This window comes from Rhinolophus sinicus, chromosome 15, assembly GCF_057876585.1.
Source record: "Rhinolophus sinicus isolate RSI-liver-muscle chromosome 15, RSI-T2T, whole genome shotgun sequence".
Taxonomy (NCBI): domain Eukaryota; kingdom Metazoa; phylum Chordata; class Mammalia; order Chiroptera; family Rhinolophidae; genus Rhinolophus; species Rhinolophus sinicus.
Window position 1 is genome coordinate 5,946,737 of NC_142515.1, and position 27,088 is coordinate 5,973,824.

Sequence of the window (27,088 nt, forward strand, 5' to 3'; positions counted from 1 at the left end):
TAAGTGGATGATTTCATCGGTAAATGAGATTGAAGTTAATGCAGCGAAGTTAGCAGCCATCAACAAGGTTGGTCTTATATCGGCTACAAATCTACAAAATTGAAGTCTGGAGGGGAAGAGACCCAGAAAATCAAGAGTATTTCCAGACTTTCCTCTAGGGTGGCGTGCATGAAATATTTCATGTAGCCAATGACCCACCACTTCTAAAGTCTTTTATTATATAAACACATTGCAGAAAAATTAGAAAATGCAAATAAGCGAGAGATGAAAAAATCACTCCTGTTGCCATAACTCAGGATGACACTGTTAATACTTCGGTGAGTAGCCTCCCGGATTGTTTTGTATCAACGACAAAATTACATAAAATGTTTCCCCCACAAAAATCAGATCAGACCTTACACTCTTTGGAAACCTGGCTTTCTTCATTTGGTCTCTAGAAACCGTCTTTCCACGCTGAGTAATCTTGATTTCTTACTATTTTTAACGGCTGCAGACTTTCTTCCAAGGGTGTACCAAAATTTAACCATTCTGCTATCATTAGCATTCATTTTCAGTTGTTTGCTATTAGAAAAATGCTGTAATGAGCTTCCTTTTGTTTAGTCTTTGCACAAATAGGAGGCCACTTCTAAGTACCACATTCTGGATCGTGAGTAGCATGTGGCATTCAAGACGACACCGCCCTGTTGACGTTCCAAGGCCTTGCTGCTAGAGGGGGCCCCTCCACCAATCTCCAGGAATCGGAGTAGCCCCAGAGTAACCCAATTTAGATGTTCTCTATGTCCTGACTCTCCTGCCTGATTTAGGACAGCACAAAAATCACTGTAAAAAGGAAGACGGTTAAGCTAAATCCCGGAACTTTTCCCAAATCTGTTTGTCGTAAAGTTGAAGAGTAAACATTTTCCAGTATTTATTAGCACCACATTGGCAGAACCAGTTGCCCTCAGGCTTCCTGTCTCGCAGAATTAAGGTTTGTTGTGGGAAAGGATGAAGCAGAACCTTGTAAAAAAGAGTGAAGATCTTTTAGGAACTGAAATGAGGTCTAGTCAAGGCAAACCAGACCCAGAACACAGTTAATAACCTTTATTCTTTCTATTGTATTTGTAGTTTACATTCCCTGAGACTTTTTTACCTCTTAAAATATGGATTCACAGGACCGTCCATTTAAATCTTTTTCTTAAAGTACTTATTGTCACTGCCCCCTCACTGTGTCTGGAATTTTAAAATATATATCCTTAGGGTCTGAACGCTTGGGGATGAAATTTCCGTTTTGATCCTTCTCCAGAAAAGCCAATTGCAACGTGTAATTAAGCACTTCCAGACTTCTAAGTTAAAAGAATCCAGTCTTCTCTCTAAAAAGAGACAGAGTAGAATCTTAAAAGGCCACAATCCACATTTTAAAATCCTGCTAAAAACAGACTACTACCTTGGATTCTGGAAGAGATATATCACTCAACTGGAAAGACTCCCACAGAATCTGGAATACACATTACCCAGCAGATCCATAATTCCTAAGATGATTCCGTAACTCCTAACACACCCTAACAGTACCAAGTTCTACAGTATCTCAAATGTTAGGCAATCCAGGCTGAGGAGTCTCTTCAAACAAGATCAGTTCTTATGTGAAACGTACCTTTTGGGAACTTGGAATGATTCTATTTTATTCTCCACTGATACTCAGTTCTCTTGGTGCCTTTACACTCAACACATTCTCCTTGAAATCAACAAACATTTTAGTAAATTGTGTTCTTGGAGTTCCCCTGAGATCAGTCTGACAAAAAATCTATATGGAGATGAGTTTTTTGTGTTTTTTTTATAATTTATTTTTTTAAATTTATTGGGGTGACAATTGTTAGGAGATGAGTTTTAATGCCCTTTTAAAAACTGTAGTAAGTCTACTAAGAACTGCCAGAATGAGTAAACTGAGGCAAGACCTTGTCGGGTGCTGAGACAGACATGAAAACAATGGTACCATGATTAAATAAGTTTTTATTGTCACATTTAACTGCTTTGTCTGATATACATTGTAGGTTTCAGTATGGCATAAAAATAAAAATATATTCCTGAATGTCAAAATATGAACAGAGGAGATGGTGATGGCACTTTAAAAAAAAGTAAATTCACAATGGTGCTGAAGCTGCTAGTAGGTAGCGGATAAGACGGGAACACATTTGCAGATAAAGTGGTCTGCAACATTTCAAACCAAATGGCAGTAGTAGAAGACCAACAAAACTGGGAGAGGAATGAAATACGGACCCCACAGAGTGGCTAATGGAAAGAACGGCAGTTTCAGCATTTCATTTTTTAGTCCATATTAGACTGTCTAGTTTAGTATTTGAACTGGAGCTCAGTGAGTCAACTTTCCTCCTATAAAATGAAACTACTTTTTCAGAACCTGGTTTACACCTCTTTGACAACTTCCTTATTCTTCCCGGTTTTCACTAGTCCAAAGGAAAGGCAGTTCTACTCCAAAGCATTAACTTGGGGGGCTGACCTCCACATAAACGGTCGGTCTTGTCATTTCCAAACCAACAGCGTAAAATGCTCAAAGAAGTCTTTAGTGGTTTCACACATTCTGGGGAAAACTAGAAAACAAGCAGTAATTAAATAAAAACATAAGGGTATCCCAACCGGAAATTTCTACACATTCCACAATTATCCTCCAAATGGCAACTTAAAAAAAAAAAAAAGTATGGTTATTCTGATTTAAAATGAGTCTTTATTCACCAAGATCCTCAAACAGCTTATTAAATGTCTTTCCTCCACAAATAAAACTAACACTAGGATTTGTCAGAAGATCTGAATGAGTTATATCCCTTACGTATGAACTCAGCTAAATCCAGTGTCTGGAATCTGTCCATCATAAAACTCAGGCCTGGCACATGACTCCTTTCCGTTACCCACTGCTGTGTGTCCCTCATTTAAGCCTCCAGACCAGAGACCATATATGTGGTTAGTGCAACATAGCAGTCACTGTAATTCCACAAAAGAAAAATAAGTAATTTATTTTATGGCATACTTATTTGGATGATTACTTACTGGTAATTAGTATTTCTACGTGTTTGTTTTTTTTAAAGGCAACCATTTTAAGTGACAATACATATCAGGCTAGTAGAAAAACGTTGAAACAAAGCCCTCTCTTTTGATCTCACAAAGTCATGCAGACAAGAGAAGGTATATCCGATTTGTTCCAATCAGGCTTCTTGGAATTATCAAAATTTCTTTTCTGGCAAAGATGAATTTGGCTCATCATAGAAAGAAGGTTCTTTGAAGGCTGCTGCTAAACTTGTTTCCCTTTGAAAAAGTAAATTTCAAGGCATGATAGTGCAAGAGGTAAGTTTTTGATTTCTAGAACATTTATAGACTAATTGTGCTTAGTCTCTAATTTCCAATTTATTTTAAAGAACAGAAACTACTTTGATAAGTTTCACTCTGCCTAAATTTACCAGTACATCCATGAATCGCACCAGAATTAGGACAATTTGATTATCTTAATGATTCTGTCGTGACACCTGCCACCGCGTCCGCAGGTGAGGCCCCAGGGATGTGCGGCCCCTCCAGGTTCTGTGCCCAAGGGCTCTCTGGGGAGCCCCGGGATCCGAGAAAGCAGTTCTCCCCCCAGAGTAAGTCCTCAAAAAACTCTCTCAATAAGCGATTAAGAAAACAGTGCTAAGTGGAGAGTTTCTTTTGTTTAGTTAAATCTGGGAGGTCTGAGTGTTCCTGGAGCCCCCGTCGGGATGTGTCATGGGTCGAGACTCTCTTGACTGTGAGTATTCATTATTAGAGGGCTCTGTGGGGTCAATCAAATTTTCATAATCACTGTCGTCTGATTCCTCAACACTGTCTCCAGCTGCTCTCTGGGAAGAAGGAAGGTCTGCTCCACTTCCAGGATACTTCAGTCCGGCACTGCTGGAAGCATAACTGGAAGAGCCCACAGCTTGAGGTCGAGGCATAAAGACACTAGTTTCCATGCGAGAATGGCTCAAAGTACTTTCCTGATTGTTTACGTGAAAATCAGAATAAGGGGGAGGAGGATCAGAGGCCTCTGCATCTCCAAGTGAACTTCTACCTTCAGCTGCAAACCCAGAATAGGGTGTCCGAGGGCTGAACGCTGCTTCCAGACTTTCAGACGGCATCTGTCTGCTTATCATTGCCTGCTGCAATCCTAGGTGAAAATTGGAAGAAAACTGTAACACTTTCCGTATTTTCCCCCCTGTGCATTTCAATGCATTAAACAGTTAAAACGGAATATTCTGGAAAATAGCCATCAAACAGTGAAATTGATTATTACTATTAATTGTTTTATATTTGCATAGTACTTTATTATTTACAAAATATTTTTCTACACCTTCATTTATGTAAGCCTCAAAACTGCCTTCTGAAGTATTACTGTCATTATTATTAACATTATTGTTTCCATTACATAGGCAAAGAAACCAGAGTTCAAAAAGGCTGTGACTTCATGAAGGGAACGAGAAGAAGGGGCCGGATATTCAAAAGTGCAGGTCTTTTCACTCTAATCCCTGTGCTGTTTGTTTCCTTCACCTGCTGCTTTGCTGACTGTGCTCAAATGCTGTGGGGACAGAAGGATGAAATAAACACTCCTGACCATTCTTGGAAGTCGTTTGAACGTGAGTTTTTTCCTTGGCAAACCGCACATCAAAAAACACACTTCTTTTCAACTACCCGTCACAGTACATGCAGACACCTCTTTTTTCCTTGGAACTTTAAGAGCCCTTTGCTAGGTCGCCAGTTTTTCCAGGTGCTAGGCCATAATTTCACCACATTTTTATGAATGCTCTGAAATAGCCCCATAGCTATGAGTCAACAGCCTTTAAGTGTTTTTAAAGTACATTTTCATACTCTTACAAAATTCAGAAAAGAATAAGAAGAAATTAAAACCTCCCACAATTCTATCACCCAGATAACACTGTTAGAATTTTGGTGAAAAGAGCACAAGATTTGGGGTTAAAAAACATAAACTTTAGGTATCAGGCCCCCGACTTCTTTCCTGAACTCCACTTTTATTATCCAGCCTTGTGTGTGTGTGTGTGTGTGTGTGTGTGTGTGTGTGCGTGTTTTAAACTTACCTGAGATCACGTTTATACCATTTTATATCCTAGTGCTTTCACTGAAGATTATATATTGGGCTTTATCCCACGTCATTAGAAAACTCACTTCAATGGCTGTACAGTATCCCACCATATAGACACAGCAAAATTCATTCAACTATTTCAATAGGTTGTTTCCAAGACTTTAGAATTATACGGTCGTGATAAACATTCTTGTGCCTAAATCCCTGTCTGCATTTCTTATTATTTCTAGAAAACTGTGACAGTAGAAATGAATATCATTTACCTGGAAATATAAATTACCTTTTAATTGGTTTGCAAATATTCTTATTAAATTAGAAAAGGTTAGTCATACCCTTCTCTCTTTTACACTTGGTATTTTTAAAACTTTGATATTTATAAAACTTTATACGTTTTATAAAGTTTACTTACGTGTTAAATCTGGTGGCATTGTAGCAAACCTGTCTGTTAAACCGTGCTTCATAGATTCTTGGGTCTAATTCTCATTCAACCAGCTGGTTCCTTAGCTTAATGGTATCTATTCATGCACAGCTACCAACGAACAGACATTTAAAGCCTTTATTGGGACCCTGACTATGAATCAAATATAAAGTTAAAAGAATTTTAAGTGGCGCCTTTATGTGGCTGTAATAGGCAGGCCTGGGGTAACTTAGAAACATCACATCCCCTGTAAGTAGATCACAGTAGTCAACATATGCCCAAGTCTGCATCGATCACTCTTAGGATTTATTCTAACTTGCTTCAGCCTTTCTACCATTGGTCTTCTTTTTCTTCCAGTTTCAGAGACTTGAGAAGAATACCATGAAAAATCAGTACTTCTCTTCTGGAAAAGCGTGAAGACAAGTGGGTGCCCGCTCCCAAACGGCCCAATTTGGAGCTTAATGAGTGTAGAAGGATTCATATAGTCTATCGTATAATTTGATGTTGAAAACCAGACATTCCCCTGCTACTGAATGGTAAGAGTAATAGGAAACTCACTTCTTTCTTGCTCCTTTTCATTTTTCCTCTGAGTGATTTGTCTTCTTAATTTGTTCACTTCTGCCTGACAAGATTCAACAACTCGCTCACTCTTTTCTACATCTGCACACACTGCCTGAGGGAAGAATGAGAACAAGAGCATTAGTTTCATATCCAAGCATAGGCATTCCAGCAATAGAGCAGTGGTTAGGAATCAACCCTAGGAAAAGCCCAGGTGCTTGATCGACTTAAAAACAGCAGATACATAAGGGAGACAAATCCATGAAGGTTCAGGAGACCAGTGCTGTTCTCATACACTGACTTGCTTTCTTAATTGTGTTCAGATGATTACATTATGTAGCTTATAAATTCTTGAAAAATAAGGCTAAGATGGGAAAGATTTCTACTTTCCTGGGATTACTCATTTTTATTGACATGAAAAGAATTTTTGATACCAGTTTAAAGGACAAACAAAAGATAAGACAGGAATGAGATGCTTTCAACTTTTATTTACAACCAACAATCACAAATCAGATCACACAAAAAGATTTATTTAACAGAAACTACTTCTAATTAGGGAGAGCCAAAAAAGAAAGTTGCAGAGTCAAGATTTAATAAAAGATAACTGTTTGAGATTACATCTACGTAATTTAAGCATTCATACGTGATGCGAATGAGATACTGGTGTTCTCAGAGCAGGCCTTATTCAATTGGCAATGAAATGTAGCACAGCCACCTTGAAGTCCGTTAGGCAGTGCTGACAGTCTAAAAAGAGCATGGTCATGAATTCAGGACAAAAAGCTGTTTTCATTGCACTTTCCTTCCATAGCAGAAATACCAGAAATCTCCGGAAAGCAGGCCGGTCACCAGTGAGGCTGCATGAAGTTCCCTATACTGCTGGGTGTACCACGACCCGAATCTGGAACACCAACACTAGGAATTGCCTGTTGGATGCTTTCTTTCGCCCCAGGCTGAACCCAGGCTGCTTTCCTCCTTCTCAATGGCTACCCTCTTTCCTCCCTCTATTCCTCGGGGCCTTCTTCCCCAAAGTGAGGCTTTCTCCAGGCCTGGCAGGGCTTCCTCAGCTCCATCCACTACTTTCCTCCTTGTCCTCAAAGCCTTCTTTGTTCTCAGGGTGTAGAGAAGAACGTGGGAAAGTACTCTTAGCGCCTGGCTCAGTATCTGGCTCGGAGGAGACGTTTCCATACATACTGGCTGTGTGAATGACTAGGAATGAACAGGCTTCCCTGTGACACCCCCTCTCGACCGAGGCACTGGGGGCAAAGTGAGTGAACCAGAAGGCAGGAAGCAGGGTGGCTGTGATGTGTCTCTCCTTAGCATACAACTGATGCGAGTGGTGTTCTTAGCAATCCTTCTTTAAACGCAGATACATTCCCCAGGAAAAACACTGTTATAAATGGGGTCCCAAGTACTGAAAGTAGTGATATTAACACTGTACTTGAGGCACATAGTGAGTGAGACAGGCTTTGAAGGCTGCTGTGGGTAACTACTATACACACCTGACGTTACTTTGGGAAAGTACGTTCTGACTTGCAGACCACAATTCATTTGTCAGTTGGGAGATGACCAAAAATAAAAGTAGAATTAAAAGCATGTGGGCAATACAAATAGGATGAAAACTAGGAAATCCATCAGTTACCTGCACTTTCTCCTGAAGTGCATTGTAAACCTGATAAATCGCCCTGATGTCTTTCATTACTCCATCCTTGTCAAAAAAGTCAGTACTGGAAGACAAAAAAGATGTCACAAAGTTATTATAACTGCTATAAACCTGAAAGGCATTTTCCTATCACTTCTACCTTCATCTGACACTTAAATGCTGCAACTCCTAGGTGACAATGTCTCAGCAATAATGCCCACACTACTAGAATTATAAGAGAGAGAGGAAAAAGGACCCGCGTGACTAAGACAATTTAAAAAACAATAAAAAGCTATCCATTTTATAGCGACCACAGTTAGGTTTCAGAATGTCGGAAATATACACACTCTGTCCAAACTTTTATATCAATTACAAAAAAAAAATTGTGGCAAATGATACATAAAAAAAGTAATGATAAAAGTAAACTATCTTTTCAATAAGAATAAAATTTAGATATATAGTAATGGTGCTCTAGAGAATGAGCTCACTGCATTTTTCAATATCAATTATAGCAAACGTGATTTCACATTTCTCCATAAACCTTTTAAATATTAACAAAAGACAAGAAAGCACTTTCATTTGACCTTTCCACTTACCCATGTTCTTTAATAACTTTGGCATAACTTTGAGAAGTATTTGGCACTGAAGACACTTTATACTCTTGCTGGCTGGTGTTGCCGAGGTTGGGAATAGCAAGGGATATCCTTTGATTATACCTGTGGGGAAGATTGAGGGAGATCATGTTAAAAGCACCGCTCTGCTTGGAGAATGGGTTTTGGCAACAGGAATCCAAGTCTGCATTGGCGAACTAACAGGCTTCACTTCCACAGACAACACAAGGATGCACGAATTAGCAACTTTTGCCCTTCCCTGAAAGGAGAAACTGGACTGTAAACTCCCCGGGGGCAGAGGTCATGTCTGATACGTCTGCTGCGCCCCCACAGTGATGACAGAGTGCTGAGGAGATTGTAAATGTTTAAGAAATAGCTACTAATCGATTAATTAATGAAATCTTGCAAATGGCTATTTAACAATTAATAATTATTTTCACTGATGTCAATTTAATGTATTCTATTACAAGTGAATTTTCCGGAGGAAAACCTTTCTGTTGTTTACAACAGACACCACAGTTGTAGGATTATTTTTTATTTTTGCTTTAACAAGTTCACAATGCAAAACCCTCATTAACCAGCAGGTGGATCAATTTTACAATTCTGTCTTTGAAATCTATGTTTTAAAATTACACTCAGACTTCCAGAGCAATAAAACTGTATTTCTACATAATGGATTATGGAGAAGCAAATGATGATTTCCAGATGTTCATTCCTTTAAGAATTTAGGCATAATTAACATGTTTTGCTAATGCTTCTTGATTCAAAAACAATTTTAATTTATACAACTGACAGGCAAATACCTTCTCTAACTACAAAGAAAACTAGCGAAAAGAGAATTATAAAAGCTTTTCTTTAAAGATGCTATAAAATGCACATTTTCAGAGTCATAAATCTCAGTCACTTGTACCAGCATCTTTCCTATTTACATGAAGCTGCTGGGAACGCTTCCCTTACCTTCGATTTGGTCTAAAGAGGACATATTCTAAAGCGTGAGTGGAGTTGTTGGCGGTGGAGATGAAGCTGAAGAGCAGGAAGACGAGGTCGGGCGCCCCGAGGACGCGCGTGAGCTGCTTGTGGAGAACCTGCTCTCGGTACGACATTTGCTGCTGCGTGTTTCGCCGGAATCTGTACCACCCAATAACTTTCTGCAGAAAAGAAGTGTGAAAAGTTACATGAAGTCTTACAAGTTTAGTTCTGGAGGTGGCAAGACGCTTGTACACAAATATCCACAGCAGCTTTCTGTGCCATAGCTCAAAACTGAAAACAACCCACTGCCCAGCAACAGGTGACTGAGTAAGTAAGCAGTGCTGTAGTCACACTCTGGACTCCCACTCAGTCATAAACAGGAACTACTGCTGCAAACAACACGGATGAATTCCAAAATAAATATGCTGAGGGAAAAAAGCCAGGCAAAAAAAAAAAAGTGTGTGTGTGTGTCTGTGTGTAAATAACAGAATTCTATTCATGTAACATTCTAGAAAACGAAAACTAATCTATCATGACATAAAGCAGATCGAGCAGACCAGTGCCTGACTCGGGAGGGGGAGGAGGGATTCAAAATGGGCCCAAGGAGACTGCAGTGATTGACATGGTCGGTTTCACGGGTATATATCAAAACTTCTCCAAGTGCATACTGTAAATATGTGCAGTTCATAGTATGGCAATTATACTTCAGTACAGTCATTGGTAAAGTTTAGCTCTGTCAGTTCTAACTACAGGTTAATTAAGCTGGCTAAGTGAATGAAACTGGTATGTTCTCTGGAAGAACAGTTCTCATAATGTGGTCTGTGGGCCATCTGGAAGACAGATGACCTAAGACACATCTGGGAGCTTGCAAAAATGCTCCCGGGCCCCACCCAAACCTGCAGAATCGGAACCTCTGCGGGTACAGCCTGGAATCTGAATTTAAGATAAGTCCCTTGAGGTTTTTTCCTTGTGCATACTAAAGTTTGGAAATCCCTGTTGTAGAGCAAATTATCTTAATTCTTCATTAGAAGGATAATCTTACGTGGCTTCTTTCTTTGAAATATACTCTGAGTGAAAATTCTGTCTTAAGAAGTAAAGGTAGTTTAAAATTGTTTGTGTCATATTGAAATTAACTGTAAATTTAGATTATGTTTTGGCACTTTCATGTAGGAAGGAAGTGAACGCGCCTTTGCTGAGCCCCTGCGCCAAGCCCCCAGCTAACGTTGTCACAAGTATTTTCACTAACGATCACAATCCCCTGGGATGTGAGTAACGTTTTCTCCACTGAGTTCAGGTCACTGCAGGGAACGCCAGGGAACAAGGAAATAGTGCCTGCCCTCAGGACTACTGAACATAAATGCATGACTTCCAAGCATGGTCAAGCAATTAATTCTGATAGTCTTGAAATAAAAAGAAAACCCAAGCATTTCTGACAGTATAAATCTTTTAAAAGAGATGTTCTGTCCAAAGTCACAGAGCTAATGAGTGACAGCCAAGATCTGGACCCTGTCTTTTTCCACTGTACATTAACGTTAAAATTCCACATTAGTCACACAATGGTGGTCATAAAAAGTGAAAAGTAGTTTTTCTTTGAAAAAAAAAAAAGGGTAAGAGAAACTATCAACTGGCTGGAGCTATCGCTGTCTAAGAACACGGCATGTTAAGCTCGAAGTCTCAGCTCTCTGCATGGAACACTGGTCTCGTGCCTCTGCTGGACAGGACGAGTCTCACACGCCCTCTCCATCCTTGGGAAGACCTGAGCTGCCTGGGCACACTGGCTCTCATGAGTCACTCACTGATAAATAGACTCTGGTAGGTGGCTACCGGACGAGTATGCTTTTTACTTCTGCGGATTCTAATTGTTTGAATCTATTTGTATTTTCTGAGACACGGGGAACCTTATAAATGTACTTTGGGTATCAACTGGTAGTAACCAACTTATTCATCTGATTTTTGCTAGAAAGCATGCTCCCATCATTCCGAGCAATGGAAGTTAAGATGCTTGGCCACAATGAAGAATTTCCCCAAAACCTCTCTGCTGAAGTTTCACGGACAGTCTTTCACGAAGACGTTCCCCCTTACTCTCTAAGCTAGGCATTCACTTACATTTGTCATTGTTAGGTTGTGTCTAGGGCCTTAGGATGATATTAAGATGGCAGTTATATTTATTATTATCTATTTCAAAGGAGATGCTTTCAGAAGGCATAAAACCTCCTGTCACTTGCTTTTTCGGCCTTAGCCCCAACCTGAGGCTTCTGAAAACTTTGTACACAATGTGGACTCGGCAAGAGCAGTAAGTAACTCAGCAGGCGACCACACTGCACCTACTGGGAGTTTCATACCCAAAACATTAGCCTCTGTGTGAAGCCTAACATAAATTTTTAATGTTTTAACAATGTTGTAGCTTTTCTATTTGAAAGCCATACTTTCTTAGTAAACATGTTTCTACATATTTTATATGTTAAATGCTATTGCGACAAAAATGCTTATTAGCTTGTTTTCTAATGGATAATTCTAGGACTCAGAGAACTTTTTAAATTACTATGTATTTGTTTTATGAGTTCAACTTACTAATAATTTTCATTCAACTCTTAGAATTTTACATTAAATATTAGATTTGAAGCCTGCCTAGAAAAGAGTTAATTTTTTAAAAGTTCCCATCATCACTTTCTTTAAGAGTTGAGAGTAATAAAATATTTTCTGTACATTAGGTCCTGTTTAAAGTACACATGTATCTAAGCCTAACATTTCAAACATAGTAATACAATAACCCTTTTGAGGTGAAGATACAATATTGTACCATTCCTAGGGGAAAAAACCCTAACTAGAATCAACTATAATGCTTTTCAGTCATCTAAATATTATATATCATCTTTGCTTTTGTGCTGGAAATTTGGATTGCTGAAAAAATCCTCAAAGAGTTCATATTATGTATAAGATGCCACAGGAAATAGAATGAAATATAAAATATAATTCCTCCCCTTAACAAATACCATGGAAAAGAAAACATAATTTCCAAATAAATTGAAAAAACAAACTGGTATCTTTAATTGCCAAGGAAAACATAAATATTTGTTTTAGCACAAAGATCTATAAAATCAAAACTGAAGATCAACTTTGAACTTTTTGAGACTTTCGGCCCCAGGAAAAGGAAAGTTAGCTCCAGATAACAACCTATGATTGGTCTCCTATGTCTCAAAGCAGCAAATCCTCTGTTAAATCACCAAAATTAATTTGCAAATGTGTCCCTATTCTACTACTGGAAAAGCTACATAGTAGTTTACATAGTGGAGTCCTTTTTTTCTGTTTCTTTTCAATTATAAAATACAGTTAAAAACAAAACAAAACAAAACATCAAATCAAGTCTCTTCATCAGCAGTGCTCCCCTCCCAAAGTACCCACTTGTCAGTTTGGTTGGCTTCCTTCCAGATCTTTATCTGTACATTTAAACACTCATTCAGACTTTTGTTTTCACATAAAATAGGCCCAAATTATAATACTTCTGTTTTCATTTAACATTGATTTAGAGCTCTTTCTATGTCATTACATGAGAACCTTTCTTATTCTTTGTAATGACGGCTTCATAGCCCATAGTATGGAAGTACCACCATAATCTACTTCATCATTCCCTACTGGTGGACATTTAGGTTGCTTTCAAGAGTCTCACCATTAAGCAAAGATGTCCGTCTACACGGGATTAAGAGGCCGGACTGCTGGGTTTAAGCCTTGACTCCGTTACTTGCTAGTGACCTTAACCTTAGTTGCCTCAACTGTAAAATGGGATGACAGTAACAGCAATTTACCTCACAAGGCTGTTGCAAGGATTAACGTATCAGTACCTGGAAAGTGCTTAAAACATGCCCTGGCACAGAGTTAAGTGGTCAATAATGCCAGTTTTTCATGTCTTTGTGCCTAGATGCCATTATTTACTTGGGCCAGATTCCTAGACGGGGCATTACATATTTAGAATTCTGTCACTGCAAAACTCTCCTTCTAAATGTCTGTATCAACTTACATTCCCACCAACTACGGCTTACCCATTTCCCGTAGCCTTGCCAACACTGTATATTAACAATCCTTTGAAGTTTTGCCAATCCGGTGGGCAAAAAAATAGTGTCACGTTGTTTTAATTTGCATTTGCAAGGTTAAACATCTTTTCATTTGTTTCTTGGCCATTTGTGGATTTCATTTTTCATTTTCTCTTGATGGTCTTTATTCATTTGTCTCACTTTACATTTTTTCATCTATTTTAAAAAAATACTTCCTGGTACTTTTAATATGTAGTGAGTACTCTACAAAACTGTGCTCCAATAAGAACTTTCATGGGACAAATTTTAGTTTATAAAGTATAATAAAGATTAATTATCTAAAATATGAAAATAAATGGAATGAGGAGGTAAGGCAGTGGCTGGGAGAGGAAAAAAAGACTGCTGAGAGTCTGGAGCGTATGCTCTTGGGCAAGTCGCTGAAAATAAGAGCCGAGCCACGATGCCTGCGGCTGCTCTCACTCCCTGTCCCAGGTGGGCAGACACCTGGGTCAGATTCTGCCGTACTGAGCACCGCCTGAGGTTGTTCTCACCCACAGAGCCATGTGTTCTCTCTTCTGACCTGTCTCCTACACCTGCATTCTGCCTGTCACCTTACCTGCTCTTCTTTCTGCTTTGAAATCCAACAGGGGTACGGCGACTAAGACAGTCCCGAACACTGCACTCTGCCTCCCGACCCCTTTCCTCTGACACCCCAGGGACCAAGTCCCACACTGCACGGAGGTTTCTATCCACAGGTCATCTCGGAAAAGCTTTTTTATAACATGTGCTTCTAAACAAAGGCATTTTGTTTTCTGTTTGACAAGTTCAAAACTTTTATTGGTTCTTTTTTTCCTCAAGCGATGGCTGAATAACCAATCTATTTTTCGGGAATTTATGTACCAGGGTAGAAATTATAATATAATTATTTCATGTGTATTAAATATCTAAAATATTATTTTTAAAATTACAAAGTAGAAAGACAGAACCACCCAGAGTCAACTCAACTATTTTTAGTTTTCAGATTATAGTTCCTTTTTATTTCTTCTTCTGATTTTTCCATAATGGAATCATACTATAAATATTAATTTTTTTTCTACTGATATATTTTAAACATTGTCTGATGCCTGCAATTTATCTTTAAAATCTACTCAAGTTAACAGAAGTCTCATACATTAACATCAAATTGCATTGTTCCATTTACATTTCTTTCTGGATTTAAGCTGGGGTGACGAGATAAGGAGCAATTTCCAAATCAGAACATACCTTTCTCCGATCTTTAAGAATCCTGTCCAAACTCTCTTCGTTAACTTTGCTTGCATAGTCATAAAAACTGTTGTTGTTTTTTAAAAAGAGAAAAGAGTATTGTATTAAGATCACATGGTATTGTGACGTGGATATACTAGCTACATGTGTCTATGGGTCATCTAACCCTAAAAGTTGGTGATAAAGATATAATTGCTTGTCTTCAAGAGGTGTATAAAGAGAAACCAATCTAAATGCTTTACTGATATGAGTTATCTGAAGCATCAAAGAATACTCAAGAGACTGTTACATTCAAAGCCTATTACTTCCACATGTGGGAGGTGCTGATAGCAAGTAATTACAAAATACGTGGTTTCAAATGTCAGTGACATGTTTCCTTGTTTCTAAGTATCAATTACTTATGGGGGGGGGGGAATAAAAGAACACAGGAGCTCGTTTTCTGAGAGATGAAGGGAGATGGACATTTGCTGAATGCTTAACAAGAAACCCAGAGGCATGTTTCCTCACGTGACTTCACTTCCTTCTTGCCTCAATGCTGGGAGGTATTAGTTCAGCCTGACAAGTCACAAGTTTTATTCCCAGTTTTGCAGGTAAAGACACTGGCCCAAATCATAGATCTGGTAGATGGAAGAGTTGAAGCCAGGTCTGGTTAGCTTCAAATCTAACGCACTCATGCCTGAAATAGACAAAGCTAACCAGGAGCCTGTGGTGAGCAATCCAGGCCTAACGGTGTGTGGGCTTTTCTACCACTGGTCTCGGTTTTAGGAAGGCCCCTGCAGCTCCCCTCCTCGCACCACCACAAGCCCAGGCGTTATAAGGCAGGACGCAGTAAAAGCACTGGTTCGGGAGTGAGGTGATACCACCTTCAGCTCAGTTCTGCTTCTCACTGTATGATCTTCAGCAAGTCTCTTAACCTATCTGACTTCCGTTTCCTTTCTGCAAACTAAAGGGTTTGGAATAGATAGATGTTTCTTTCAGCTCTAAGAATGATGAGTCTAGGATTTAAGCTTAGATTCTCATTCTGGTATGACTTTGCTGACTGTTGTAAGGAATCCCTGAGAAGCACAAAGCAGGGCATGCTTAGCAAAGCTCTGGATAATCAGGGCCGAGCTGGACACTTTCAAGGGCCAGACAGAGGCACTGTGGGAACCAGGGCCTGAGTCATTTCATCTGCTCTGAGTCTTCTCAAATGAACCGCGGGTCACTTGTCCTCCCATTCCTCTTTCAGTTCCGTGTAAATCTAAAAGAGATGAGGTTCTCAGCTACTCTGAGGCTTCACCCACAGGTAGCCATCTGCCAGGATGCCAATCCTCTGAAATCATGAGAAGGTTGGTGTGTATATGTGTCGGGGGGTGAACCTGACATAAGTCCCCAGGGGCTTTTGGGTGCAAGGAGGCTGGGTGTTTGGGCCAGCTGAGAATGCGAGAGTGGTCAGGGTGAAGGCCGCAGGCAACACACAGCAGGAACAGCCAGGCGCAAGGAGTTGGCAGGTGTCTAAAGAAGGAAGTGTTGACCAGGCATGCTGAACTGAACTAGTGTGGGCAGCATTGCAAGGAAAGCACTGGCCGGGCTTCTGGGAAGGCAGAAGAATAGGGCACAGGGAGTTCTAAGACAAACCGAGTCAACATCAGCAGACCAGCCATCAGGTAGAAGGATTTGGAGCTAAGAATGAAGGCAGAGGCCTGGGCTGTGGTTTGGGGAGCAGAAGTCCTGTGTGTGGAAATACTGGCCTTTTTCTCCCTCACCTTCACCCCTCCCCACATGTGTCTGTCATTTGCTTTCTCCCTTCTGAATATCTCTCCTCCCAGCTTTTTCTTTCTGTCCTTTAGGTGGTCATATAATGCAACTGGTGGATATCAACTTAAATAAACACAGGAAAAAAGTTTTATTTTTTTCTTTCCTTGCATTTTCAAGTTAAATACTGACCATTTTTTTATTTCTCTCTAAAACACCTGTAAATTACTTTATCTACATGTACTTCCTTCTCCATATTCCTGCTGGGGAGGCTGCTAGGTAGGCGGCTTCCACTCTAAATCCAGGCATGCAAGGCGTCCACCTCCCCTTCCTCACCTAACACACCGACCCACACACCAGGCACTCAGTGAATAAGTGAGTTTGGATACCCTCAGTTGTATTTGTGACTTCACAGCCATAATCAGCTACCAGCCTAAATCCACTAGTTTTTAATCAATTAATATTTTAATAAGAACTAAAAGCAATAAAGAAGGATATGACTTACCTAAAAAGTTTTGAACAAGGCTGATGGTTATGGATTTCTGTAATTAGAAAGAGAAAATACATCTTAGTTAACTCATGTAAAATACAGGCAATTATGAAATAGCCTAGGAATTTTTTTAGCCAAAATCTCAGGCAATAAAATGATAGTTTTGTCTCCCAAATAGGTGCTGTGTGTACAGTAGTGAAGGCAGTGTGTCTTCTTAACATTTCAACTCAGGGAAACATTCTCAGAACAAAGAAAACTGGAGAACGAACGTTCTGCTTCCTTTTGTCCCTGGATGACGAGCAGGCGTCTGAAAACTTGTTCTCAGGAACATGCAACTGTTGAGCCCTTACTCAATCCCCCTTATTTACACAAAGCACATGAGGAGAAGGTAACCACTGACTGGAAGCATTTCATCAAGGTGCATAAAGGCTGTGAGGACAGCTTGGGGGGAGAAGGGCCTTGACCATCCTTCCATCAATAACGCAGCAACGACTCATGACAACTTGGACCAGGTGTTTTGAAGGGGAACGGAGGAAACTTTGGAAGTCTATTAACCCTTTCAAAGATGGCTAGCACCAAGGGAAAATGTTATTTATAAGGCAGACCCTATCGGCTTCTGAAAAGATTGCTGTGATTAACCAGAGTGAATAATTTCTCCAACCTCACCAGGGGGCTTAGGGTCTGGGATGCTTTATAAGACCATGAGACTAATTAACCATTCAGTTCTATTAATAACATTCTCCTGGACAAAAACTCATTACCTGCTGTTTAAAATGTCACAGCCCAGAGTTACAGGCTGCGATCTTAACTCAATTAAAATTAAACCACAGCCCTAAAAGACATGGGGAGCTTAGTGTCTGTACTGCTAGTAATGCTGCCAAAACACACACACAGATGCAATACTTCCACAGGAAAGAAAAGTTCATTTGCCTAGAATGGCTGTTGACATAGTGATACAAAGAAGAAAACCTCTAGGGGGAAACATCTAGAAACATTTCCTTCTTTTATCACCAAAAATGATACAGTATACCCTCATAAGTTATTTCAGATACTTTTAGCAATTACAATGTGGAACATCTGTAGCAAAATCGCTACCTAAAGTTCAGGGAAAAGAAAGAAAGCGCATCATCTACTTTAAAGGAAAGAATATTTTGTTTAAGAAAATCCCTAGAGTAAATTCTGAACTCTAAATACACCTCCTGTCATCAATCCGCCCCAGCAGACTTCCTTCATGATTTACAACCTGGATTAGAAGCACACTAACGATACGCTCTGGATAGCATGTGGTGTTTCCTGAAGAAGTGAAAGCCTTCTCACACAAGATTTTTTGCAATATCTAAGCGCGCCGTGGAGAAACAACGTGATGGTCTCAAACACACTAAAGCTGCAGATCAGAATGAAGTTGGCGGGCGCATCAGCTGACAGGTGGCCCTCTGGTAGGAGGCAGAGGCAAAGGCAGCCTCGCCTGGGACCCCAGAGTTGCCCACGCCTCCAGAGCTCACCCACACGGTCGATTCCTCTTCATGTACGAGTGGCGCCTCTACACACGTCTTTACAAAGCCCCACCGGGAGGGGCTGCTGTTCTTGCTCATCTGATCTCTGCTTCTCCTCCTGCTGGGTGAGCTGAGCAGCTCCTCTCCTTCCTCCTTCTATTCTTTCCAGTAACTGCCATGACATCATCTCATTAACTAAGGAAACTCTCCTGGTGTCTCCTTCCTAGAACTAAGGGTGGCAGCTCTGCTTCTAGTAAGTTAGCACAACTTTTTAAATTAACATGTAAAAAATAATGACAAAAAAAATTAAAAATTAAAAAATAAAATTAACATGCATTCAAAACACTATGCAGACACTTTGTGTCCAAAACGTGATATTCTACACAAATTCCTCCTTATTGTACAGAGTCAGATAAAGGTGCCTGTGCATGGATTCAGACATTTTTCAAAAAATAATACATTTGGTCCATTTATTTTACTTAAAACATCCTATTCTGGAAGTTAAGCTATGCCAGAAAATGTCTTCCCACTACGGGTATGGAATACTACTCATGGCACTTTACCTAATGCTTGGCCTTTCAATCCAGGTTTTCCAGAGTCCCTGGTCTACATTTTCTAATATGGATTTTTAAAAATCTTAAATTATAGTTGACATACTTGAAAGCCCAAGTGCAAACAATAAATAACTGCACAGATGTCCAACGAAACCCAATTCCCTATTTTAGAATTTTAAAGAGTTAAGCAAAACAAAAAACAAAACTTCAATGAGAGAACAGCTCAAGGAGAGCGTTCAGTCTCTTGTTTTCTCCCAACCCCATCTCAGTCCTCACCCTGGCCCCCCAGTTCATATACCAGGAGGCCATCAGAACAGGCTTGAAGGTCACGACTTGGCCCCCACATGAGCTGGTCTTCCAGCAGTATTTCCAACCACTCTCCTTCACACAAACTGTATTTCAGTCACAGAAATAGGCCAGATCTCCTGGAAGTTTTTTGCACTGTGTTCCTCTGAACGGACCACGCACTGGCCCTGAATAATTCACCTCCTTCGTGACGTCTTTACTGATTTCACCCCCTAGCAGCTTCCCCCCCTCCCCAACTTATGGGATTTCCTTCGTCCCTTTCTTACAGCATCATCTTGCACTGTCTGGTATGTGTGGACACTCGTCTTATCCTCCCCACACTCCTGGAAGGAACGGATGTGTCTGGATATTCATTCCTCTCTTTGCAGAGCACCTGCCTCACACTTCAACCAATGTTGGCTGCATGAGTGAATAAAATGTTCCTCGCTTTGTTCTGAGTATCACGATGCGCTGTTTGATGATATGCTCAAGGTGAAGCTGAAAGGACTGTGATCCCTACTTATGAAAAGGAGACTAATCCAACGAGAGTAACTGCTTCTATAAATACTCCTTCATCTTCCCCACCGATCCCCCCAAATTGACTGAGTTATTCCTCAGAAGGCTGTAGAGACTTAGCAAGTATCTCATGCAAATAAGTGTGAACATCTTTGCCGGATCCCTCCAGGAAGGACCAGCATAACACATCCTTTCATTATAGTGGGAGGTGATGGTGGCAATGGGGACAGCCTACTTTGCAAACTTGACGTACAGTGGTTCTGAAGCGACCGTCAAGTACAATAGCACATAGCAACTCAGTAAAAGTCAGACCACTTAGTGGGTAAGGGAGAGCTTTACAGCTACGCATGACGCTTTTACACTGACTTATAAAAACATTTCAGGTCATTTGTTAGAGCAAATAATTTGCATTGTGATTTTAGCGGTTTTCTACATACTCTTCTATTCTTTTAGATTAAAATCAGTTAAGGGTCAAAGAGCAAACAAACAGTAGATATACAAAAAGAGTATTTCTAAGGTCAGCGATCAACTTACCAATTACTTGCAGAAATTCTGTGTTGCTGATTTGTGAGTCACTGATGCTAAAGGTTTCCTCTTGTCTTACCTCTCCCAGCAAAAATCCTTCCTAAAAGTAATAAAAGAGAATAGTTGCAGACGAAAAATAAAGATGATTTTCACTGGAATTAAGAGGAATTGAGGATATTATAATTTTATAATAATTTTAACAGTAACCCAAATAAGCTTGCTATGTAAACTACTATTCTATAAACCAACAAGTAAGACTAAAGCAATCTGAGATCTATCTATTAACTGGATTGTTCAAAAAAAGGATTCCATACAAGATGAAATATTATTTTAATCCCTTCAAGTCTTCCTTGTGTTTTTTTTTTAAGTAGAAATGAGTAGAGTGAATTCATCACCTAAGTGATACTAAGTCTAATAACCAATGTCAAAAAAAGCTCAGAAAGCAGAAATATTCCAAGCTTGTTTTCTTGAAACAGCATGCAATTTATTTCATTGTTTTAAAAACACTGCTACTGATAAAAGGATAAAGAAGTTAATGAAGCACAACTAATTGCTCTTTATAGGCTGGAGTGGAAATTAGGGTCTCAGTAAATAGATTCCTATCACTCACATGAAAACCTTTCTTTACTAACTGCAGAGGTTAGTTTATTTTGCACCTTTGGACAACACACGCCACCACAATCAATTCTGGATTACTCAGCATCTAACCCACTGTTTCAGTACTTGCTGTCATGTTCAGCACAAGCAGCTGGAGGACATTGACCCTAAATGTCACAATAACTTCCCTGTAGCGGGTAAACAGATAGTTTGTTCTGGAACCTCTGTCCCCAGATACCCACATGGCTTACTCCTTCACTCCATTAGGCTCTTTACTCAAATGGCACCTTATCAGAGAGGCCCTCCCTGGCCAGCATAACGGAAACCGCATGTGCCAGGCACTCTGACCCCTTTACTCTGCATTCTTTTTCTTCTGAGTCTGCTCACATATTTATATGAACAAATAAATGCCTATCCTCCACTAAAATGTAAGCTTCAGAGAGCACGAACTTCGTGCCTAACACATAGTAGGTGTTCCACAAATACTCGTTGAATAAATTTGTTGGAACAATGCACTGTATTATATACCTTTCTATTCTAAGTTGATCTTTTAAGTCAATTAAAGAAGGTTCCTAGTTTAAGAACACTCCCAGTTGGAATAAGAAATCTGAGGAGGTGAGGAAGGAGAGATGCTTTATAGCACAGCTTTTGTATTGGCTTAGGGGGGTGGAGTGTCCTAAACTCCCAAGTCATCATGCACAGGGCATTTTGCAAACTTGAGTAATATAGAGACCCACTCAGAAAAAAATTCTTTCATAACTGAAAGAGTGCCTAGGACTTGAGAAACATTGACTAAGGAAGCTTGTTTTAGCTTATGAAAGTTGTTTCAGTTACAAGTTCTCACTACAAAAGAGAAACTTTGTAACAGGTTAAAAAATGTTTTTTAATCAAAGTGAAAAATTAAAATTCCTACAGAAGTTTAGATCTTAAGAACATATCTACAGATTCCTATTGTCCAATCTAGAGTTGCCGGATTTAACAGATAAAAATAGTTAAATCTGAATTTCAGACAAACAACAAGTAATTTTTAATATAATATTTGGAATATACTTATACTAAAAATTTATTTATCTGAAATTCAAATTTAATTGGATGCCCTATATTTTATCTGGCAGCTCTACTGCAGTCCTCTGTTTGAAAAAGTGAATAGTGACATCAAGATGTTCTAAAGCCAAGTATAAAATGAATGCTTATTTATATCTACTGTTCTGGGATTGTTTGTTACTTTATAGCAAGAGTAGGCAAACTATAGTGTGTGGGCTAAATCCAGTCTGATGCCTGTTATTGTATAGCCCACAAGTTAACAATGCTTCCTACACTTTAAATGGTCGAGAAAAAATGAAAATCAGAATAGTATTTCATGATGTGAAAATTATATGAAATTCAAATTTCAATGTGCCTAAATAAAGTTTGTTGGAAACAATCACCCTAATTTACTTATTGTCTATGGTGGTTTTCTCCCTATAACAGCAGAGTTGAGTAGCTGCAACAAAGAGTGCATGGCTCCCAAAGCCTAAAATAGTTCTATGTGGCCCTTGATGGAAAAAGGTTGCTAACTCCAACTCTGTTAAACTAATATCTTGCCTGGACGAAACCAGAACTGCAAAAGCAAATTCTTGGTTCTTCAACTTTAATATATAAAAGTGAAATTACTTTAAAGTATTCTACACATATAATTGTAGCAAGGTTAATATAAACAGGTATGGTAATATACAATACAGACTATTGTCATTGGTGAAAGTTTCCATGAAGTCTAGCAGCATACTTGCCACAGTGTAGATATTAAAGAGCTAGCTCTTGACTTCAATTAGTAACAATCTAAGTAACATGGCTATCTCACTGCGATTTGTAGAAAAACTATCCACTTTTCAACAGGTAGCTGCTTATTTTTAAAATAATCTTGCCTTACACATAAACTGTGATATTAGATTAGGCACTCCAAAAATTAGAGCGGTTAAGAAGCATTCTTTAAACCAGATTTAATATTCCACGGACACTAGGAGTATCACAAACCACCTATATATGGAACTTTATTACATTATTAAATAGCTGGCTGCAGTATCAAAGGCCTTCATGTCCAGAGACAGGAGCGGCCTCTGGAAAAACCCATATTGTGTATATTCTTATCATTCATCTCTACCATGAAAGGTACATTAACTTAATGCCATCGAATTTACTAAAGGAATCCCCTCCCTATGAAAAAAGTTTTTTATTAATGGAAGCTAAGATTGCTAACAGCAAACCAAATCCAGTTCCTTCTTCTGCATTTTGCTTTGTAATGCCAACCACAAAACCCTCCACACTTGTTTACTGAACGTGCATAATTCACTATTAGCATCATTTAAAATAACCCCCCAATTTGGTGGGCAAATTAATCACGTGTTTACAGATTTTAAAAATTATCTGGTTTCACAAGTACTTTCCATTTAGAGGCGAGGGACATTAAAATCCGAAAAATAAAGACTCTGAAGCAGGCAGGCTGTGCTCCCTCTGTGGGCTCCAACGCCTGTGTATTTCCGATCCCTCATACGCAGGCCTATCACTTCCCTATTTCACTGCGACTTAGTTCCGTGGTCTTAGAACATTCGCCAAGGAACTAAAGACGCAACTTCAAGGCAAGTAGACCCTACGCCTAACACTCCTGTTTACATTCTCCATTTTCCATCGAGGTGAAGAAAACACACGATCGTATCTAGCAAGTATGAACAGTGACAGCATGGTTTCCCTCGTCGCACCCCACGACAACCTGTGAGACGAGCGGGCGGGGCCGGCGGCTCGGCTCCGTCCCGACCCCGGGTCCCCTCACAAGTCCAGAAGCCTGACACCCAGGGAGGGGCAGGCGCTCGGTCTCCACAGCGCGACTCCTGACACTGCCGGCGGCCGCCCCGGGCAGCTTTGCTAAGCCGGACACTGCTGTCCCAGGACGGTCGGGCGGCGGAAGGCACCGAGCGAGGGGGCCCAACCCGGGGCCGAAGGAGTCCCGAGCAGCAGGAGCTCGCCAGGGGCAGGAGCAGCCCGGGTCACCAGCTCCTCGGGTCGGCCAGGGAGCCCGGGGGGTGGGGGAAGCGAGCCGCGAGTGGTCCCGGCTTGGCCCGAGACGGAGGCTGGAGGCCCCAGCAGCCACGGCGCGGGACCCGGCACCTACGTGGTCGGCGTTGCTGTTGGCGCTGTGGAAACACACAGCGCTGAAGGTGTAGCCCGAAATGGAAGCCGCCATGATGGAAATCTCCAACTCCCCCATCATGCCCCGCGGAGGGCACACAGCCTTCCGGCGGGCCCCGCCCATTGGCATCCTGGGAAATGAAGTCTTCGGCGGGTGAGGCCAGGTGGCCGAAGCGCCCCGGAACGAGGGCTGAGAAGGGCAGGTTGGCGCGATCAGAACGACTCCCGCACTGTACCTTCCGGTGGGTCTCGCACCCGGCACATCCCAGGCATTGCCTCCTCTGGATAGCCCTTGATAGTTACGCAAACCTTTTCTTTCCTTTTGCAAATAAAACTATTAGTGTTAAAGGCGAACATTTGCCGCACTCAATGGAGGATGAAAGGAGTCAGATGACTCAGGCAATTGTGTGGTTTTGGGTGTGATACAGAAGTAAGATGATTTCCAGTTCCACGTGACCACTCTGGCTGCAACGTCAAGAACACAGGGCCAGGGGAGAGAGAAGGCAGCATTACCGGGGTCCAGACGCTGATGTCGGTGGCTTGGGGTGCTTGGAACTGAAACAGCGGCAACAGTAAAGGTAGTAAGCAATTGGATTCTGGGTACAAAGAACACACATTTAATGAAAACTGACGGAAAGAGGATAAACACGTAAGTAATACATAAAAGTGGAAATAAACTGTAACAACGTTAGGAAACGCAGGGGACGAATTAAACTTTCTAATCATTATTCTTCAATTATTCAGTCTTTCTGGCCCAAAACTGGGCTCTTCATCTCCCACAAAACTCCTTCTACCACACTCTCTCCAAGCTCAGCAAACAGAACTGTTTTCTGACAGTTGCCGAGGACAACCTTGGAATCATTCTTGACACCCGTCCTTGGTTAGCAGTCTTCAAAATAGACCAAATACTCAGACGCTGTTGCAATGGCCCCAGTGAGCTGTGAGCCTGAGTGACCCAAAGGAAGGTAGAGTGGTGGCGACAGGACTGAAAACTGCCCCTGGGCCAAGAGCCCAGAGGAGACCAGGAGGAGCTGTGCAGGGAGAGTGAGGGAAGGACAGGACGACGCTCTGCCTCGGGTGTCTGTGGGACGGTCAGAGGCCACCTGAATATAGAACACGGGGGGGGGGGGGGGGGGGGGGGGGGAGGGTCGGGAAGTATGGGGGCTGACGGAGAAGGATGTGCGAGGCAGTTGGGTTTTGAACAGATTAAATTTAATGTAACGAGGAACATCTAGGCATCTGCAGTAGAAGTGTGGAGCTGAGGGTAGAGGATGGAATTGGAAGTTGCCAATAAGAACGATAACTAACATTTACTGAGCACTGATTATACGTCAGGCTCTGTTCTAAGTTCTTTACACGTACAGTGGGTTAACTTATTGAATCTTCCTAAGAACCCTTTAAAGTAGACACGTTTTTAAACTCATTTTGTGGCTTTAAACTCATTTTTAGACACATTGCATGGCTCAAACTCCATCAAGCACATAAGATTTTACAGAATTATTTAATCTCTACAGCTGTTCTATTCCATAGTCACTATTATTATCCTTGTTATAAGGATGGGCAAACTGAGGCCCTGAGAAGTTAAGGATTTTGCCCATAGTCACATATAGTAAGGCCAGGGCTCAACACCTGGCCGTCCAACTTGTGACGGGTGCCTAGCTCCCTTTTTCAAAGGCTCACTTAAGAGCAGGTGGTACTGGGGAGAAAGGGAGGGTTTTCAAGAAGGGTATGCTAAGTGGTATTGACAGCTACAGAGGATCAACGGAGGTAAAGCCTGGAATTTGACTCTTGGTTTACCAACTGGGAAGCCGTTGAGAACCCTTGAAAGCACAGTTTCAGAGAAGCTGTCGGTGAGCAGGGTTCCGGGCTGCAGGAATTAATAGAGTGAGGAGGAGACAGGCAACCCAGAGTACTTGCAGAGCCTCCCTCCTGCCTCATGTTAAGGGGCGCCCGGCAGGAGAGAGTGTGACCCTTGGCACATCTTGGTTTCTCCCTGGTGATGGGCAGCTGTGCTAGGCCTGAGCTTCTCCACCCCCACCAAGAATTCGTTGCCCTGGGTGATCAGAGGTGGTGTTCCACACAGCCTTTAGGACTAAACAGCCAGAGTAATCCTGGAGCCAGAGAAGGAACTCTGTATAAACCGTGAGTTTTTCCAGGGCTCGATACCAACAAGTGTTTATAGCATTCATCACACACAGCAAAAACAACTTATGTGTTGGCAAGACATCAGATTGCAGACAGCCTTATCTTTCATGGGTGCCTCTTAATTATAACCTAAAACTTTTTAAGTCCCACTCAGTCACATCCAAACTTGCTTTCTCCAGCATCTAGAGTCTAGAAATGATGAAAACAACCAGGGCAGCACTAATTGGCTATGGCATCCGGCGGTTTTATTGCTCTGTAATAAGGTTACTTACTCTCTTTCGTGGGTTCTTTAATCACTGTACACACGGACTCCCATCTGTCTTTTACTGTATTTTACTGCTGGTGGTTGCCTGACGATCTGGAATGTTTTGTATAGGAGGAGATGCACATTCAGTCCTAGTCCTAATTTGGATTTCTGGGAGCTGGAAAGGCAACTGTTGATGTCCTTAAGCTCCAGGGGCTGTTCCTGGGCTTCTGTCCACCCAGCCAACAGAAACGTGGCCTAGGAAACATTCCTTTTGGCTGGAAGACAACCTTGCTAGGGGCCTTTGAGATCCTTGCCTAGGACATTGGCTCCCCAATCTTTCATTGCTGCTCCAGATACCCCCTCGCCCCAAGACCTTTGGGGGCATAAGATCTCTTCCGTTGTCCTGCAGACTTCCAACTGCAGTCAGACAAAGAGGCAGAGAGAGGAATTTCAGGTTCACTGGTTGGCAGCAATCTTGTACAACATGTCACCATCTATTTCGGGCGCGGTACAGGTAAGGAAACTGACGCACACAGAGGTTAGGAGTGTTAGGGCCAGATGCCCGGTGAGGGGCGGAGGTGACAGTCATCCCGGCATCTTAATTTACTCAGCACTCTTTCTTCCGCGACACTCTGATCCCCGTGATTGGCGTATTTGGGGGGTGGGCGTGGGGTCGTAGGGCATTCGTTCCTTTGGGCACACATTCCCAAGGCCCCTAGTGACGTCAAGTCGGAAGAGGCAGAATGTTAGTTACAAGGCGGA

The 27,088-nt window shown here is 41.2% G+C and overlaps 1 protein-coding gene across 1 annotated transcript; it reads right to left on the minus strand.

Moving 5' to 3' along the window:
* Nucleotides 1–1,966: 1,966 nt before the first annotated feature.
* On the minus strand, nt 1,967–26,827 carry ABRAXAS2 (abraxas 2, BRISC complex subunit). Its single transcript, XM_019742161.3, has 10 exons — nt 26,352–26,827; nt 23,918–24,530; nt 20,185–20,275; nt 16,818–16,854; nt 14,579–14,645; nt 9,276–9,466; nt 8,304–8,423; nt 7,708–7,792; nt 6,069–6,183; nt 1,967–4,162 (listed from the first exon to the last, which is right to left on the minus strand). The coding sequence occupies exons 2-10, from the start codon at nt 24,062–24,064 to the stop codon at nt 3,693–3,695; spliced, it is 1,323 nt and encodes a 440-aa protein (XP_019597720.2). The 5' UTR covers nt 24,065–24,530; nt 26,352–26,827; the 3' UTR covers nt 1,967–3,692.
* Nucleotides 26,828–27,088: the final 261 nt, after the last annotated feature.